We start from the raw sequence: 16,733 nt of genomic DNA, 5'->3' as shown, positions 1-16,733 counted from the left end.
ATGGCCGAGTGCAACTTTCCCGCAGCACTGAGGAAAAGGTTTCGCGAGGCCGCCGAAAACGGAAGCAACTTCATGGACGTCCTACGTCGAGAAGATGAGAGACGGAATCGTTTATCATCGACGGCATCGATCGACGACTCTTCGTCGCACCCGGCGGCAGTCGTTCGCATGGTCTTGCCGTCGAGACCCGTTTTACGTCCGAAGTTGACCATCGAAAAGTCCGGCGCTTACGAACGTGATCGTTTCCGTCCTTGTCCAGCGTTGAGTGAGTTTTTTTCGTTCATCTCGTGTAAATAGCTCACAAAATTTTCCGTTGTATCCGATTGGCTTGCTCTTAATTTAGTTTTTTTCATTGCATCAAAGGGGTGTGGGTAGTGTGTAATAGCCATTTAAGTGTAGTAATAATTTCTGTAGATCAGGACTTTTATAGAATACGTTCTTAATTAGGGGGTCCTTGTAAAGATTTCAATGGGGGAGGGAGTCCATGAGGTTGGATGAGGAAACGATTCATTCCATAGCCCCGATATATATAAAAATCCCGATATTCTTCATTCGGCAACAGGGAAAAAACGCTTAGGAAGGGGGTGTGAAACCCGAAATCTCTCTCCCACCCAACGGCCGTACTCACCGATGAGTTTAACTGCAATCGGAGGTTAAAGGATTAGACATCAAAACGGATTGGTTAAATTCGGGATTTTAACCAATCCGTGTCAATGTCTAATCCTTTAACTTGCGATTGCAGTAAATTGTGTCGGTGAATACGACCGTGAGAAGATGATATAAATCTCTCCCCCACTCTGCGAAGAAAAAAAGTTTCCCAGCGGTTAATGTCAACCCCCCCCCCCCCCGTTATTCTTCCTAATCTGTCTGATGCAAATGGGGCTTATATGTCTATGTTGCATACTAAGCGAACCCCTGCTATAGATGAACGTTGAACTTTCATATTGTTCATAACGTACATCATCCATCCTAACAGAACCGGTGACCCAGTCCATATTCCAAGGACTTTCTAACTGAAAGATCACTGTCGGATTATTATATCATCTTTCCCCACAGGGCCCCAAGATCAGCCACATAGGGAAACAAAGGACTGGACTCCTGCCAGCCAACACAAACCCCCAGTGCGACCACGAGCACTGCCCAGCATCCATCAACCAGAGGATCATGTGTTGTGCTTGAGAAACTAATACAGGCAGGACTCAGCTGTTGGAGCTGAATAGGGCACTTCACAGGTCCTGAGACATGGTTCATAACGTACACTCGTGCACAGGGTATGTTTAATTCAAGTTTCTCTGTTCTGAGCTATCAACAGCATAGGTGTCATGGGCGTCGGAACCTGGAGAGTGAGACTATATACATACCCTATGTCATAACATCTTCGATAGCAGTCAGGGCCGTCATTTCAACTTTTTCCGGGGGGGGGGGGGCAAAGCACATGTACTCAATGTATTTATATATATATTTGTATGTATGTATATATATATATACCAGGTTTAGTGTATTTTCAAAAGCCAGCCGCCGCCCCCCCCCCACTAAATGATGGGCCTGATAGCAGTTCACAGCAGCCGCTGTGGCGGTCGAGTGGTTATAGTGACGGACTCGCGATGCGAGGATCCGGGTTCGAACCCCACAGTGGTGGTCGGCTGAAGTTGGTTTTCTGTGGTTCCCAACTTCAAGGCGCAAATGCGAGCCGATCTCCCCGTTAAAAAGTCTCGCCACAGAGAGCAACAGTCCCACAACGATAAATCATTCAATCTTAACACTTCACTCATAGTTAGAAAAACTGGTGGCAGATGGCAGCACTACACATAACAAGCATTACAGAGAAACAAAAAACTTCACGTCAGGTTTCACTACACGTACACGCACATTCCGGCATGTACCGATTCGTTGGGAGGTTCCGCGGGCGGGGTGCATGTGCGGTGTAGCAGTAGTAGGTAGGGCCTCCAAAAAAAATGGCTCGGGGATCCATGATGTTCTTAAGTCAGCCACCTCGTTGGGCAATTTGCCTGTTGTGGCGTTGTATTTGTATTGTATTGTATTCAAAACTTCTTCAAACGCGTAGAAACATGTTTGTTTTGGTAATAACTAATGAAATATCGATCTCTGTTACTTTACAGTACGACCTCCAAAAGAGAAACTAAGGCTACAAAATCGGATGGCTTTCGGCAGCGATGATGACCCTAACGAGGGCATCACCCAGCAAATACCGGTCGAAAAAAGCTACTCTCGTTCGGATTTCATACAACAAAGTATGTGTTTTGCATACAATAATGCACTTATTGAGATTGTTCCTATGTCTTTTTTGATTTGTGTGTCGGGTTATGACTGGCTTTGATTCTTTTTGCCCTGCTCTGTATAATTACAAAACTTCACAATTCGAATATGAATTTTTCATCAATTTATTTTTGTTTTTTATTTTTCCCAGTTCTGCAAGAAATCGAAGAAAGGGAGACATTTCTGCAAGAAATGGCAGAGCTCGGTATGCGACAGGAGTATGAATTCCAAATAAATCTTGAAATACGGCAGGTAAAAAACAGTTATTTCATCGCTACTTACACTTTGCCTTCAGAGCGCCTTTTACACACAACAGTAACAGTGGTGTTGGAGCCGGACAGCACCCCCCCCGGGGGGGGGGAAGAGTAATATACTCCCACCCCCTTTAGTACTGCTTAACCGCACATGAACCTCGTACATATTTTTCTACGGAATTTATAACGAATTGGTACATGCCGGAATGTGTGTCCTGAGTGTATGTTTGGCCCCAACGTATTTATGTTGTCAGAATTGTTTTTGTTTCGCGTTCTTGCTGGCGCTGCCATCGGTCTTCCATATTATGAAGTAAAGATGGTAAGTGCTTGGATTTTTATGTCATGTAAGTATATCGTGTTGAAGGTCTACCTGCTCTCTGCGGAGAGACTTTTTCAAATAGGAGATTGGCTTGTGTGTGTGTGTGCATTCCCCGTCTTGAAGCTGGAAAACCGCAAAAAACCAACTTCACCACTTGAAATTATTTTATTTTTTCAAGAGTCTAGATTTTATTTGAAAAATTGATGAAAGAATGATAAGAATCCATTACTGTGTGAGTGTGTACATGAGACTTGGTATATATTTCTAATTTCTTTGTGACAAAAATTTTACTTTTGTGTTTTAATAGAGGCTGAAAGAATTGGAAGAGTTGTACAAAAAAGAAAAACAACAACGAAACTTCCCTTGAAAACAAATGCAAATCTCTGATCGAACAAAATGAAAATTCCGAGACAGAAACGGGATAAAATGTATATACGTTTTATACATTCACAAACTTTTTTTTTTTTTGAGTTGTGCTCCTTTAATAAACGGTCTTTATTCCAGTTCAATGTTTGTCTTGTTCATATTATTAAAAGTACGTACATAGTAACGAATGAACATAATTTCATTTTTTGTCAACGTTTGAAAGTAAGATATTCCATGTGTGCACAATCGCCATCATCGTTATCTCACGAGATATCACGATGGCGGTGATGCAACACCTTGTTAATAAGAAATTGTAAATGTCTATAACCGAAAGAGACTGATGTCCTTTGAACTGTAAATAGCTTCCGAAATATTAGGCTATGGTCTGGAAAATGCAATACCTAAAAGTCTGAATGTGTATCTAGTGTCGTATCTTCTTTTTTTTTTTTAATTTAGTGCATTTACGAGTGAAGTGTAATGATTGAATATTTGTACCGTTTTGTAGGCCTGTTGCTCTCTGTGGCGAGACTTTTCAACGGAGAGATCGGCTCGCATTTGTGCCTCGTTAGTTGGGTAAACCAACTTCAGCCAACCAGGGGGGTTCGAACCCGGAACCTCTCGATGCGATTCCGTCACTCTGATCACTTGACTACGACAAGACAACGGCTAAAGGACGAAACAAAATGCAGGGAGTGATTTGACTACATGCTAAACTAAATGCTCCTGAAAGACGGCTTCTCAAGTGTGCACAAAAGTTTGGTTTCTCTTTTCAATTATATCACATTCTATTTGACGCGTGCTTTCAGCCTTCTCACTACATTTCGACCGGTTTCTTTTTCTCGTGACGCCATTGAACATCAGCGTTGTCGCCAAACTCACCAAGTTAATTGCCAACTTGGCGCGATTTACCGGAAAAATTCGTTATTTTCGTTTTTACTTAAGATAATGATTATTTACAGGCGACAAATGGCATAATGAAAGAAAAATTATGACTACTATTTACATAACTTTCATAATAGGTGAACGAGAAGTGTGGAAACGGGAAAACTCAGGTTTTTTTTTCACCATAACAGGTTTCAAAATGCTCGTGTATTCATTTTTTTAATTGTTCTAAAAACATGATTTTTTTTCTCCCTTCAAACTAAAATACTTTTTTTTCCGAAATTTTAAGGAGTTAGAATGGAACTGTCTAATGTGTATCCCAAATTACGATGTTATACGTACTATAATGTACGTTGCATTCTATAGATTCTCTTATGAAAGTCTTCCGGCCGAGAAACTGTGAATGTTCAGTTGAAAGAAACTGACCCCCCCCTCCTTCACTTTTTACATACCTTCAGTGTAGGAAAGAAATTGCAAAAGAAGCGCTACACGTACATGGCTTACAGCGGCTATTACGGCCCGATTAGGACATTATGAACTGAGTACGGAATTTTGGTCGATAAAAGAGCCTTCTGACCTTCTACATAGTCTTGCAGATTGATAACTTGTACGATAAATATGGAAAAAATTTGTCTGATTCCACCTCATCTTCAATGTATGCAAAAAGAAAAAAAACTTTCGACGAAAAAAAAATTTATAGCACAAACGAAAATGTGATAACCTATGAACGAATTTTTTTTTCCATGTTATGCTATTGGTTCTTTCCGTACTTAGCGAAAGTGATTACAATACCCGAATCATAACATTATCCGCGATTTTAATAAGTAGCGTTTACTTTATACGCGAAGTCACTAACAATCCAATCAACACATTAATCGAATTCATCGATAAAATCAGAAAATATCATGTTTAACTAAGGATACTTTATTGAAGGACCCCGATAAATATTTTCCTGACTTAATAATAATCCATAATCCGCTGTGACCCATCTCGCAACTATCAATTTTTCATGTCACCACACACAAGCTCTCTGCATCCCATAGGATACTCAACTAATTGGACTTGCATTTGAAAAACGTCTCTACGCAGAGAACTAGCAGACCTTCAACACGATGCTTACATAATATGAAAACTCAGGCACTTGCCATTTTCACTTTAAAATATAGAAGACAGTTGACGACACCAGTAAGACACAAAACACGCGTATGTGTGGCAACATAAATACGTTACAGGGGCCACACATACACTCGGTAATAATCTAGTCACATATGGAAACATAATATATTGGTTAAACACGACTTCGAACGTACACTTACACTTCGAGGTTACATGTACCTTTCGAACCCATGCCTTTGAACACAGTACATTAAACCTCAAAGTAATTGGAATTACAGCGGAACCTCTCGATAACGGACACCCATGGGGCAGGAAATTTCGTCGGCTAACGAGGAGTATCCGTTAATGCATAGTAAAATACATACTGAGATCTGTTGACGAAATTCAAAAAAGTGTCTGTTAATGGAAGGTATCCGTTAATGAGGAGTGTCCGCTATGGGAGGTTGCACTGTAGTGAGAATCGAATCTAATATTGAACCCTAGTAGATTCTAACCTGTTGACAGAGGAAAACAATTCAGAGCCACATTTTTGAGAATGATTCTACATTACGTGTTGAATTGGACTAATTTAAATGGGAGTATCTAATGGTTCTATGATCGATAGTGCATTAGGAATGGAACAAATACAATTGTGGATACGTGAAAATTTTTATAAAAATAAAATTTTTACTAAAGTGTCAATGAAATCCAGTTTAATTTGTCTCTTAAGCAAGACAAAAGCAAGCTTAATGTATATATTTTTTGATATTTCAGTCCTCATTCATTAACTGCAAGCATTCTTTTCCAATTAATTTTTACATAGGAAACAGCCTGGCTTCCTGTTGTGTGGAACACATACCACGGGAGTTGCTCCAAAAAATTACAATCTTTCTGCTATTAAAAAACTGACTTTTCACGAAGGTTGTTCTTCTTCCTTCTCTTTGTCCCTTATGTGATGAAGTTTTTCGTCCAAAGAACGAATCTGGGGGAGCTTGAAAGTTATATCACAGAACTCGAAATACATTCCGAACGATTGGCAGTTTTTAGCTTTCATGTCATGATAGACGACTTGATCGGTATATTTGGGCTTGCAGCAAATGTACAAGCAAAGGAAGACGGCTCCCACTACGAATCCTGCTATCATCACGCCGACTAATATGTAGTGGTATCTCTCTAACTGTTCCTTGGCAGTGAAGAAATACCAAGCAGTCGAAAACAGAACGTTCTCCAGGAGCATGACCGATAGAAATATGAGAGGTCTTTTTCTCTCTTTCAGTTGGAACATGATCGGCCAGTAAGTCAGAGACGGGAGTCCGAACACGGTGAGCACCACGAAGAAAGTCGCGATTTTTCGTTTGAACGACATACGAGACGAATCGACAGTAGCTTGACGAATGCTCCCCAAAGCTATAGAAGATATCCAGAGGGACACGAGGCAACCATGTAGCAGACAGACCAGTATCATCCAGCCGTGCAGAGCTGTGGTCGCGAGGGAAATTGCCAGCGACCTCGACACCATCAACGATAGCCATCCTATCACGGATAAGATCCCCGTCAATATGCCGTCGTCTTTTCTCCGAACAGCGGCCATCATCGAAATTAGAGTAAGTCCAGATGCGACGATTTCAGCCGGAACTGAAGCAAAGGGGGAAAAAAAACGAAAATTTTAGATGCAATATTTGTCTTAAGATCAATTAGTACTAGCAACACGTATAGAGGACGATTCTAAATTCATGGAACGAATTATAAGAAGTAATATAAGACACCTAAACAAGCATTTTTGGTCATAGAATGCACGGTCGAATCGCAATAGCAAAGGCGATAGAGGGTGTTTTCAGAGAGTGCACAACAGCACTTCACCAAAAGCAAATACCATATTTCACTGACGGCTTTGCTGCAATAAGCATCAACCATCCGATGGTGCAGAGTATTGTAATGTGGTAGGTCTCCTCATGGTGCAACTTGGGCATGGCCCCCACAAAGGGGAGGCTGACAGAACTCCAGTCCTGGGGCCCGGGACGATTCTCATCATTTTTTTGTTTTCTCACGCCATAAATTCACTATAAAGGGGCCCGTGAAAAGTCTGGTCTGAGGGCCCGCCAAAGGTCCCATCCTAGGGGCCCCGCATCAGGATGTGAGGGCCATGAATCTGGGTGACGCAAAATTTACCACAAGACATTATACCGCTTGATCATTGTTTTGGGCAGCATAGTCTTGATGGTCCTCACACGAATAAAAACCAAATTCCAATCCAAAGGTGCATATGCACCAATAAAAATCGAACAATTTTTGATACCGATGTTTGGTTTTTATTCGTGCCTGGACCATCAAGGCCATGCTGCACCAAACAATGACAAGCCCAGCGCAGATCCAGAGAAATGTGTTTGAAGGCGGTTTGTTGCGTCGGTTCATTTCATTGCTCTGTAAAATACGGGACACAACTATTTTTTCCGTATTATTCAATTCTTGGGAGCTTCTATCATGAGGAAGCACATTATAACCCCTGTAGTGATGGATGATTGTAGAATCTGTTCAATTTACTTAATTAACAAAAACAAACCACAAAAACACACTACAAATGCATGGCCACGGACACAACTAACACGCGCATCAACATGTGCCAATCAACCAAAAAGAGAGAAAGTCATATCATGACGGCTTTGACTTGTCTAAAAAACAAGGAAAGTATATCATTTCCGGACGGCTTTGACTTGTCTAAAAAACAAGGAAAGTATATCATATCCGGACGGCTTTGACTTGTCTAAAGAACAAGGAAAGTATATCATATCCGGACGGCTTTGACTTCTCTAAATATTTACAGGACAACCCCACATCCCCTGCACACTCGAATGCTTGCTAGCACATATCACAGCAAATTTACATCGGGAAAATATGTTTTCTTTTGGTGACGTGCTGTTGTGTTGTGCGCTCATTAAAAAAACCCTCTAAAGCCTTTACTATTGAGATTTGACCACACCTTCTATGATCAGAAATTCAGAAATTAATTGTTTAGACGTTTTTTATTACTTCTTAAAGTTTGTCCCATGAGTTTAGAATCCCCCCTCCCCGTATTTCCTGAAAACGTCTCTATTTACAGAGTGGGAAGCTATAATTTCGGTATTAACATTTAACCAGCAAAGAATAAACTAAACTCTAAAATTTCATATCTTTTCTTATGAAGTAGGCTTTCTTCTGATTTTCAGCAGATGCAAAGTAAAGGAGAAAGAAAAATGTGTTTTATTGAAAAATTTGGGTTGGGTGATACTTTCGGGGTATACGTATATTCGGTATGTATGGTGGTGTATGATGATACTCACGTGCTTTTGACTTTATATTCTCATCCAGCGAAATAATGATTATGTATAACTGCAGCAAGAGTTGTATGAAGCCGGCGTAGAATTCTTCAAAAAACTCCAGTACGGACGCTTGCCTCTCCAGATCATTCTTCTGTTCGAGTTCGTCTTCGGTCAGCTTCCGTCTGTTGCAAACCCGTTGAGCGGAGAAATGAAGAAGTTCCACTCTTCTGCTCCAAGGAATAACAAAAAATATCAATAACTCGTAGTTTGCACTGACTCATTAAAATTGAATAGAAAATATAGGAAAAGAGAAATCAATGCGAACACCTAAACACCGATTATGTGTGTTGAAGCAAGGCCTCCGCACGGGTTAACATAAACGTCATTCAGACTACCTAGCAAGTTTGCCACATTTTGAAACAGAGCTTCCTATTTCGTTTCTTCTTATTTTGGCGTAGAATCTTCCTGATTGGCTCACCAATACCGCATGGTGATTGGATGTGGGGCATAGAAATAGCGCCAATACTGAGCCCGATCATTTCTTTTCCGCACAACGATGATATTAGCACGAGCAGGGAATTTTTTTCCCTGAATATTCTGGGGATAAATGGACTACTTACTGACGTCACAAGCAGCGTGCGGAGGCCTTCGGTTGAAGTCACGTATTACAAAGGTGATATAGCCTTTGAATATACGTATGTACTGCATTCATAGCCTTCGAATCCTGCACACTGTAGTCGTACTGTATCCATCTACAGGCTGTCTCAAATTGTTTGCACAGCAGAAATATCTTCAGCCGTTGACTTTAGAAACATACTTTTCATTACAAAAAGTTTTCAAATGAAGTGCGGTTACTCAAAATCTAAAAATTTGTTTGAGGGGTCGTACACATGAAGAAATCAACTTTTTTATGCAGTCTCCGTGTGCTAAAACTTACAATTGTTGAAATGTAGATCCTGCTTTGAAAAGTCATTTGCGAAAAATTTCACATTTTTAGATCAATATTTATAGAGATATTAAATGCATAAAATCACAGTGTTTTGGCAACTTATCACTGTGTTTCGCAAGTTTCGATTCGCTCACAAATTGTAATTTTTAGGGACTGCCCAAATAGAATGAACTCAGCCATTATATGTGTTTTTATTCACGATATATAAATAAAAATTACATGTTTTGACCTTTACAGAATTTTTACAGCTTTGGATTTAATTTAAATAGCGCAGTTTGTGAACCACACCCTCAATCACTGGCAATATATAATATTGAAATCTTCAGTCAAATATATCCGTTTATAATGCATTTTTAAAAACATGAAACTTTTTGTAACTTTTTGACTTCTTAGAGCCTATTTTTCTGTTTATATCTGTCGCTTGAGAGCGATTTTTCTATTTTATTTATGCATATGATTCCTTGAGAGATTTAAGACATTTTGAGTAACTGCTCGTCATTTGAGACCTTTTTGCAATTAAAATTATGTTTCTAAAGTCAACGGTTGCAGAGATATCCGCTGTGCAGCAAACAATTTGAAACAGCCTGTATATACAGGGTGATTCAGAAAAGATGGGAATAAGAAGTGATAGTACTCACCAATACAAACAATTGTCATAAAAAAATGTGTGGTCTAACATGAAACGCAAACGCGCTAGCGTGTTTCAAAACGGCCGCTCCGCAAACGTTAAAACGGCATTCCTGTTGAAATTTATCGGGAGAAAAAGAACACTGTGCATGCAAATGTAACCTGTGGAAGAAGAAAAAACCGCATGCAAATCTGCGTCGCAGTGAATAAAAAGCGCGGACCCCAGCCCTGTGAAGTTATTTCAGCGTGCAACCGCGCGCGCGCGTTCTAACAGTTGTAACGTAAGGGATAACGGCGCGCTTTAGTAATACTGAAAAAGCATACATGCATTTCATTTACGGAGCTGGAAACGGAAGTACCACAGAGACAGCACGAATGTACGGTGAGCGTTTTTCTCACAGGCGGTTACCCGATCCGAAAACATTTGCGCACTTGCATCGGCAGCTGTCCGCGTAACGGGATCCTTTCTTGCTTCCCGTCTGATGCAGGTTGTATAAGGACTGCCAGAACAGCAGGTGTGGAAGACATGATTTTGGAGATGGCGGCAGATCAGCCAAATACAGGCACACGAGGTGTGGGCCGTAGGTAAATTTCAACAGGAATGCCGTTTTAAGGTTTGCGGCGCGGCCGTTTCGAAAAGCGCGTTTGCGTTTTATGTTAGACCATGCATTCTTTGATGACAATTATTTGTATTGGTGTGTACTATCACCTCTTATTCCCATCTCTTCTGAATCACCCTGTGTATGTGAAATACGTATAATAAAATCTAGACTCACCCTTTTATTTGCCACGGTACCAAGAGCAGACCATGCACGACTCGTGTCCCGACTTCTTTCTTGTCCGTATCCTCTTGATTTTTGACGTATAGCGCTACAACGTAGCAGATGTAAATGAGTGCCGGTATGAACAAGCACGAGGCGGATACTATGCAATAGTTGATGTCTCTGGCATCATAATAAACAGCAACGGCAGCGCTGTCCTGGTACAGCTTGTTCAGGTAAATGCCCAACTGTACCATGGACACAGACAGCAGCCACGGAAAGGACCACTTGCCGAGCAGCGAGAACATGCCGCCACTGACTGAAGGTCTTTGGCTGTTGCCGTTGTTTGGATTTGCTCTTGGGCCATCTGCATCACCCTGCAAATAAATTGAAAAAAATAATAATACATCCGATTCCCGCTGAACCGATTCATTTGCAAGCATATTAGTACAACCACGCGCGAAGACAGAAAAACATAGATGTCGTGGGCTAATTTAAAAACCTGAGGTATCGCAATAAGCCTGGATGAAATAAGGCTGATTGAGCAAATAATTGAAAATTTTCTAATTAGCTTAAAAGTAGGTTCATTACATTGAGTCTAAAAAAAATATATATTAGGTTTATTAGAAAATGCTAGACATTTTTATAATCAGTCGGTGTATTGCAAAATGACCACAGGATCTTTGCAAGAAGCCAGATTTTTCAATTTTTCTTACGACATACCCCAGCATCTATTTTCTGCATACGAAAAAAAAAATTCTAAAATAAAACTTACTGACGCTCTCAATTTCTCAAAAAAAAACAAACAAAAAAAACGAAACCAAATGCGGATATTCGACATCAGATATTATAGTAGTTTTTCAAGGATTTTTTCATATTTGTATGATAGAGGGGTAAGAGCATCCTGTCACAAAACGGATACTTCACAGCACAGCAGTTTAACCCTTAAATTCTCAATTTTGTTTTAACGGTTAATGATACGTATTGAAAGTCGGAAAAAATCATTAAAAAAAATCCATTTCGAATTGCACTGCTTATTCGGAGCTTTAAAGAGGACGACGCACAGACCCTCAAAAATCGCACATAGAATAAATGAATTGAAAAAAAGTAATATTTCTTTCCAAAATATAACTAACTACCTTCTTTATGATTCAAACTATAACAAGGGAAAAAAAATCGGATTACAAACTTCGAGGTAAAAAAAAAGAAATGCAAATACAAAACACTTTATTTTATTAAACAAACATTTAACAAATTAGCGAAATCCCAACAACACACATGCTCTACAACAAACGTTGTCGTTAATTGGGACATCTAACAGCAAATTCAAAATACGAAATGGAAAGAATATGACCTCACCTTATGTGCAAAAGCAATTCTGAATTTTTTTCTTCAAATTGCCTGCAGTAATGAATATTTAAAGAACCCTTTGCACATATGCATATGCTTCGCATATATGCATTTAAGGGTCAACGATTTTTTTTAGTATGTCTGTGTATACAACTTGCTTGTTTTATAAAGTGAGTATATCTCTGTTATTTATTGCAATAAGACTAAGTCCTATACCTTTGTGTGATGTAACGAAACTATAACAAATTAATAACGTTATTCCAATGTCCAAAAAAATTTACGTAGTGCCCTTTACCTCCGGTATACAGATATAACTGGAGTAAATGCCTTCAACAACTTCGGTTAAAACTAAATTTTGGATTCATCTATCGACTGATAGGATTGCTATTTCAAACGTTGGCATATACCTAGGACAGTGGTTTGCCTCACAATTCGACGTTGGAATTCCTCGAGGCCTTACTGCATAGCTGCGCGTATGAAATTGCTATAACCGTAACGTTATTGAAATTGTTGTTTTGGAGGAAAATCGAACCTAATATTACCATAAGTGTTATGGAGATATTGGCTAATAAGGGGGGAGTAATAGAGGTTTAGAGCGGGCTGAACGTTATCCCAGGCACCATGGCGACTAAAAAATTGGTATTGGTGCCTAAAATTTTGTTTGTGTAATTAGTAAATTGCAGGCGCAGAGCAGCACACAATGTTTGAAATTTATAGCGGCATATCTGCCAACATGAAAGAGGGTCATTGTGCCCTGAAAAAATCAAAAGAAATATTATTTTGAACATTTTTCTTTGGGTAAAAATTGTTTTGGCACCTAAAAATTTTTTCTGGAGCCTAGATTTTTTTGTGATTTGTCCAGCCAAGGGTTAGAGAAGGAAGATTGACAGGTAGACTTGGTCCTGCCTTATATGGAAAATATTTCGCAATTCAACGGTTTTACATTTCTATATTAGTTTTAGTGTAGTGTAGTACAGTCGAATCTCGTTATAACGAACTCCAAGAGACCAGAGAAATCACTTCGTAATAACGAAATTTCGTTATAAAGGAATTCCAGATTTTTATATTGTTCTTATGTAAACTTATTTGGGGGATTAGAGAACTTTTCGTTAAAACGAGATTTTCGCTATAACGGTATTCGTTAAAACGGGAATCGACTGTAGTGTGAGAATTGCGAAGCACCAATGTATTCAGAAAAGTCTTTGTGCAAAGCATTTATTGCATTTTCTTCTAAAAAATTTATATTCGTGCATTCAAAAAAGTGTTAAAAATCTAATGATTTTTATTTTATTCATTAACAATTTATCACATCAATAAAGAAAAAAAATGCAATAAGAATCAAATGCCTACAATTTATTTCTTGCAGTGTATAAAGTTTTCTTCTGCAGTAAACTATAATGTATGTGTGCATACCGTACAAGAAATAGCAAGTTGTCACTAGTGCATGAGAGTCTCAATGATAACGCTCATGATCTTCGAAGAGCAAGTTCATTTGGAGTTTAGGCAAGGCTTTTTTTTCACAAACAACACCGAATAGTTTTGATTTTAACCTAGTATATAATCTTTGTTTTGTTTCTCCTTCGAATGAACTTCCGGAGCCACTTGAGCTCGTAATTGCGCGCCGCCCATTGTCCCAAATGCGAAATTAGGAGCCTACTTCTTGGTAAGAATGAACAATCTATCGACTCAAGGACAATCTCATAAACTTCAATTGTATGCTATTATCTCCGAATGGTTGAGTGTGCGTTTTTTTGTCACAAGTGAGTTTAGCCGTATATGTCATTATTATATTCATGCACGCCCTTTTCTTTTCCATTCTATTTTTTTAGAGAATTTTTCACTGTACTTTAATGTATTTAATGTACATGTATTTTCATTTACACATGTTTTTCCATTATGAGAATACAATTTAAAATGTTCTATACTGCACATCCTCCCCCCGGTTCAAGTGGGTAAGATCAGTGTTTTTCAGCCTGTGGTCCGCAAATCCCCGGGGATGTGTGAGTACCTTGTAAAGGGTTCGCGGAATCATTTTCATTCACTACCATTGCATGAATGATACATTTAGTGATATAAAATTGTAATTTATCATTTAATTTTCTTTACGACATGAAAATTATAAAAAAAAAAATTGTGGATTTTTTGAGAGGGGAGGAGGGTACAATGTATAAATTGACTGCAGGGGGGTCCATGAAATCAAAAAGGTTGGGAAACACTGTCCTAGATTATACCTTTCTGGCTATCAGGACAGTGTAGATACAGGAAAGAATAAAAGTTACCACAACTTTCTACGTATATATATATAATCCCAAAGATGTTAATTTCACTATTTTAAGAAGAAATACCGCGTGATCCTCAGTGGCATATAATCAGGGAATGCAAATTCATCAATAATGAAGTTTGAGGTTTTAAAGAATAGAAGGGTTTGTTGGTTCCGTTTTTGTAGAAAAAAATGACGATTTTTCTGTTCGCAACTCTGACATCATCGATACGTTAGAACAGCGGTTCTCGAACTTTTGTCTCCCGTGGTTCCCTTGTCTTAGTCAACATGCGTCCTTGACTCCCCATAATAGTTTTTACAAAGAACCGCTTCAAACGCTGTACAGGCATACATAAATATCGCCAGCTTACCGCGACACATACTTTGAGAACCACTGCGTTAGAGCCGTACACATATACACGCACAACCCTTCCCGGCATGCACCAATATCCACAGGAATGTTTTCGAAGTGAATGTACAGTATATTTGATATAGCGGTTTACGATCCACATTAAGAATTTAGATTTTTTTTCTTTTTGCATCCGTGGGTACGAAGGAAAATACAGTAGTTTCAATGATAATTTATGTTTGCTTTCGGTTCGGCTATTTATGTTCAAGCTACTACTCGTTTCCCTAATAAAAACGCTGCAGATTGTTCAAAAGAGAGCAAGAATGATTCGCTTTTAAACTTCTTTTCATATCTTTAAATGTTATAGAATGTAGTAATCAAGTGAATTATACACCAACAACAATTTTTTCCACGTCACCCACAAGATTTAAGGGAAAGTTTTTGAATCATAACCTGTATTCATAATTTAAAGAGGCGTTTATTTTCAAAATCTGCGCACAAAACGAACGAACTTACGCCAGTGTCCGTGGTGCCGTCCATATAAGGTATATCACCTACAACTGTCAGTGGTTTTTCCGATTCCTTTCCATCCTCCGGTTGCTTGATCATATCGCGCAGAGGTATCGATGCACGGCCGATAATAAAATAAGGGAAATAAAAATTAATTTTACTCTATAGGGGTATCATCGCCCCATTCAGGACCTCTTGAAGGCACCAATCCTATAAATAAAAATACGGAACTTTAAACATATCCATATGGCTACTCGGCGCGTTGATCGTTTACTCACTCAGAATATGAGTGGGAATCATTTGAGATACACTGCTTACTACACTGGAAAAGCAAATGCAGTGCCGAAAGAGAGAGAGAGAGAAAAGAGAGAAAGAGTGAGGTCATCAGTTAACCCACTAGTTTTTATGCAACAAGTTGACCGGTGACGTCACATTCCGGTGTAAATGGAGAGCCACGAAGGTCACATACTCCCTATGGCTGTCTTTTTTTTTTCTGATCATATCCATTATCTGCGATTTTCACACTCCACTTTGAAACGAAGAGAAAAAAAAGTGATAGCAGAGAGTGAATCATATCTCATTTCTCTTCAGCGAAGAGACTTCAATGGGCATCCCTTGAAAGTTCTGGCCCGAAATCGTGGTAATGCCTAATTATTATTTTCTGCCATTTAGAGCGATTGACTTGCTTTAAGTCAGTGGTTCCAACGTGGGGGCCACGCTCCACCGCAGGGGGCGGCAATTGGATTTTCAAGTGGGGCAATTCAGGGCCGTCTTAAGAGTATCATGGGCTCCCGGACCAAGTGGTTTTTCGGAGGCCCTACCTGGTAAATTCTAGAAAATTCCAACCGGATCTCATTTTTGTGAGGCCCTCTTCTCTTGGGGCCCCCCGGCCGGGCCCGGGTGGGCCCATGCGTTAAGACGGCACTGGGGCAATTTCATTTCTAATGGGAGCAATTTGAGAATTGGGTATTGACAGAGAATCGATGGATAATATTGACAGAGAATGTTTCATCATGTTTTTTTCGTTAATTCATTTTTTTATATGTTTATGCATTTCAATTTTCTATTATGTTTTGAAACTTCATTTGCTTTATTTTGTTATAGGTTCGAATAATTAATTTTTCGATGGCTTTTTATATCCTTACTTCAACTGTCCTTATTCTTTCATGGATGTCATATTGAAAAGCTTTGAACCAGACCAGGGGTCTTCAACGCATGGACTGCGGCCACATGTGGCCTTCGAAGGCTTTTGCAGTAGCCCGCCAACATAAAAGCTTACATATAGTTACAGAATTTATAGAAATGATTTAAAAAAACTCAATGAGGAAATAATTTTCAGAATTATCGAAAGAAAATTTCAGAATTGCTGAAAAAAATATTCCACAATTCATGATAATTAGTAATAAATGAAAAATTCCAGAATTATTGATGAATATTT

At 39.1% G+C, this 16,733-nt stretch overlaps 2 protein-coding genes across 2 annotated transcripts; one reads left to right on the top strand and one right to left on the bottom strand.

Moving 5' to 3' along the window:
* LOC149083192 (UPF0193 protein EVG1) lies at nucleotides 1-3,217 on the top strand. The gene is made up of 4 exons (XM_089236792.1): nucleotides 1-265; nucleotides 2,121-2,252; nucleotides 2,429-2,529; nucleotides 3,158-3,217. Exons 1-4 carry the CDS (start codon nucleotides 1-3, stop codon nucleotides 3,215-3,217), a joined length of 558 nt encoding a protein of 185 aa, XP_089092918.1.
* A 2,672-nt stretch (nucleotides 3,218-5,889) lies between these two features.
* On the bottom strand, nucleotides 5,890-15,672 carry LOC149083191 (uncharacterized). The gene is made up of 4 exons (XM_089236367.1): nucleotides 15,302-15,672; nucleotides 10,842-11,203; nucleotides 8,511-8,716; nucleotides 5,890-6,828 (listed from the first exon to the last, which is right to left on the bottom strand). Exons 1-4 carry the CDS (start codon nucleotides 15,392-15,394, stop codon nucleotides 6,107-6,109), a joined length of 1,383 nt encoding a protein of 460 aa, XP_089092493.1. The 5' UTR covers nucleotides 15,395-15,672; the 3' UTR covers nucleotides 5,890-6,106.
* Nucleotides 15,673-16,733: the final 1,061 nt, after the last annotated feature.

This window comes from Pholcus phalangioides, unplaced genomic scaffold (assembly GCF_987345545.1).
Source record: "Pholcus phalangioides strain wild (caught in Gottingen) unplaced genomic scaffold, Ppha-v1.0 ptg000009l_1, whole genome shotgun sequence".
Taxonomy (NCBI): domain Eukaryota; kingdom Metazoa; phylum Arthropoda; class Arachnida; order Araneae; family Pholcidae; genus Pholcus; species Pholcus phalangioides.
The sequence above is the reverse complement of the archived record's forward strand: the minus strand, read 5'-3'. Positions and strand labels throughout refer to the sequence as shown.

Excerpts from the sequence above, each read along its gene's own strand:
- LOC149083192 (XM_089236792.1), top strand. The coding sequence starts at position 1 with ATGGCCGAGTGCAACTTTCCCGCAGCACTGAGGAAAAGGTTTCGCGAG. Across the intron at positions 266-2,120 it reads CCGTCCTTGTCCAGCGTTGA|TACGACCTCCAAAAGAGAAA; the intron begins GTGAGTTTTTTT and ends GTTACTTTACAG. Across the intron at positions 2,530-3,157 it reads TAAATCTTGAAATACGGCAG|AGGCTGAAAGAATTGGAAGA; the intron begins GTAAAAAACAGT and ends GTGTTTTAATAG.
- LOC149083191 (XM_089236367.1), bottom strand. The coding sequence starts at position 15,394 with ATGATCAAGCAACCGGAGGATGGAAAGGAATCGGAAAAACCACTGACA. Across the intron at positions 11,204-15,301 it reads ACGGCACCACGGACACTGGC|GGTGATGCAGATGGCCCAAG; the intron begins GTAAGTTCGTTC and ends ATTTATTTGCAG. Across the intron at positions 8,717-10,841 it reads GTACCGTGGCAAATAAAAGG|AAGAGTGGAACTTCTTCATT; the intron begins GTGAGTCTAGAT and ends TCCTTGGAGCAG.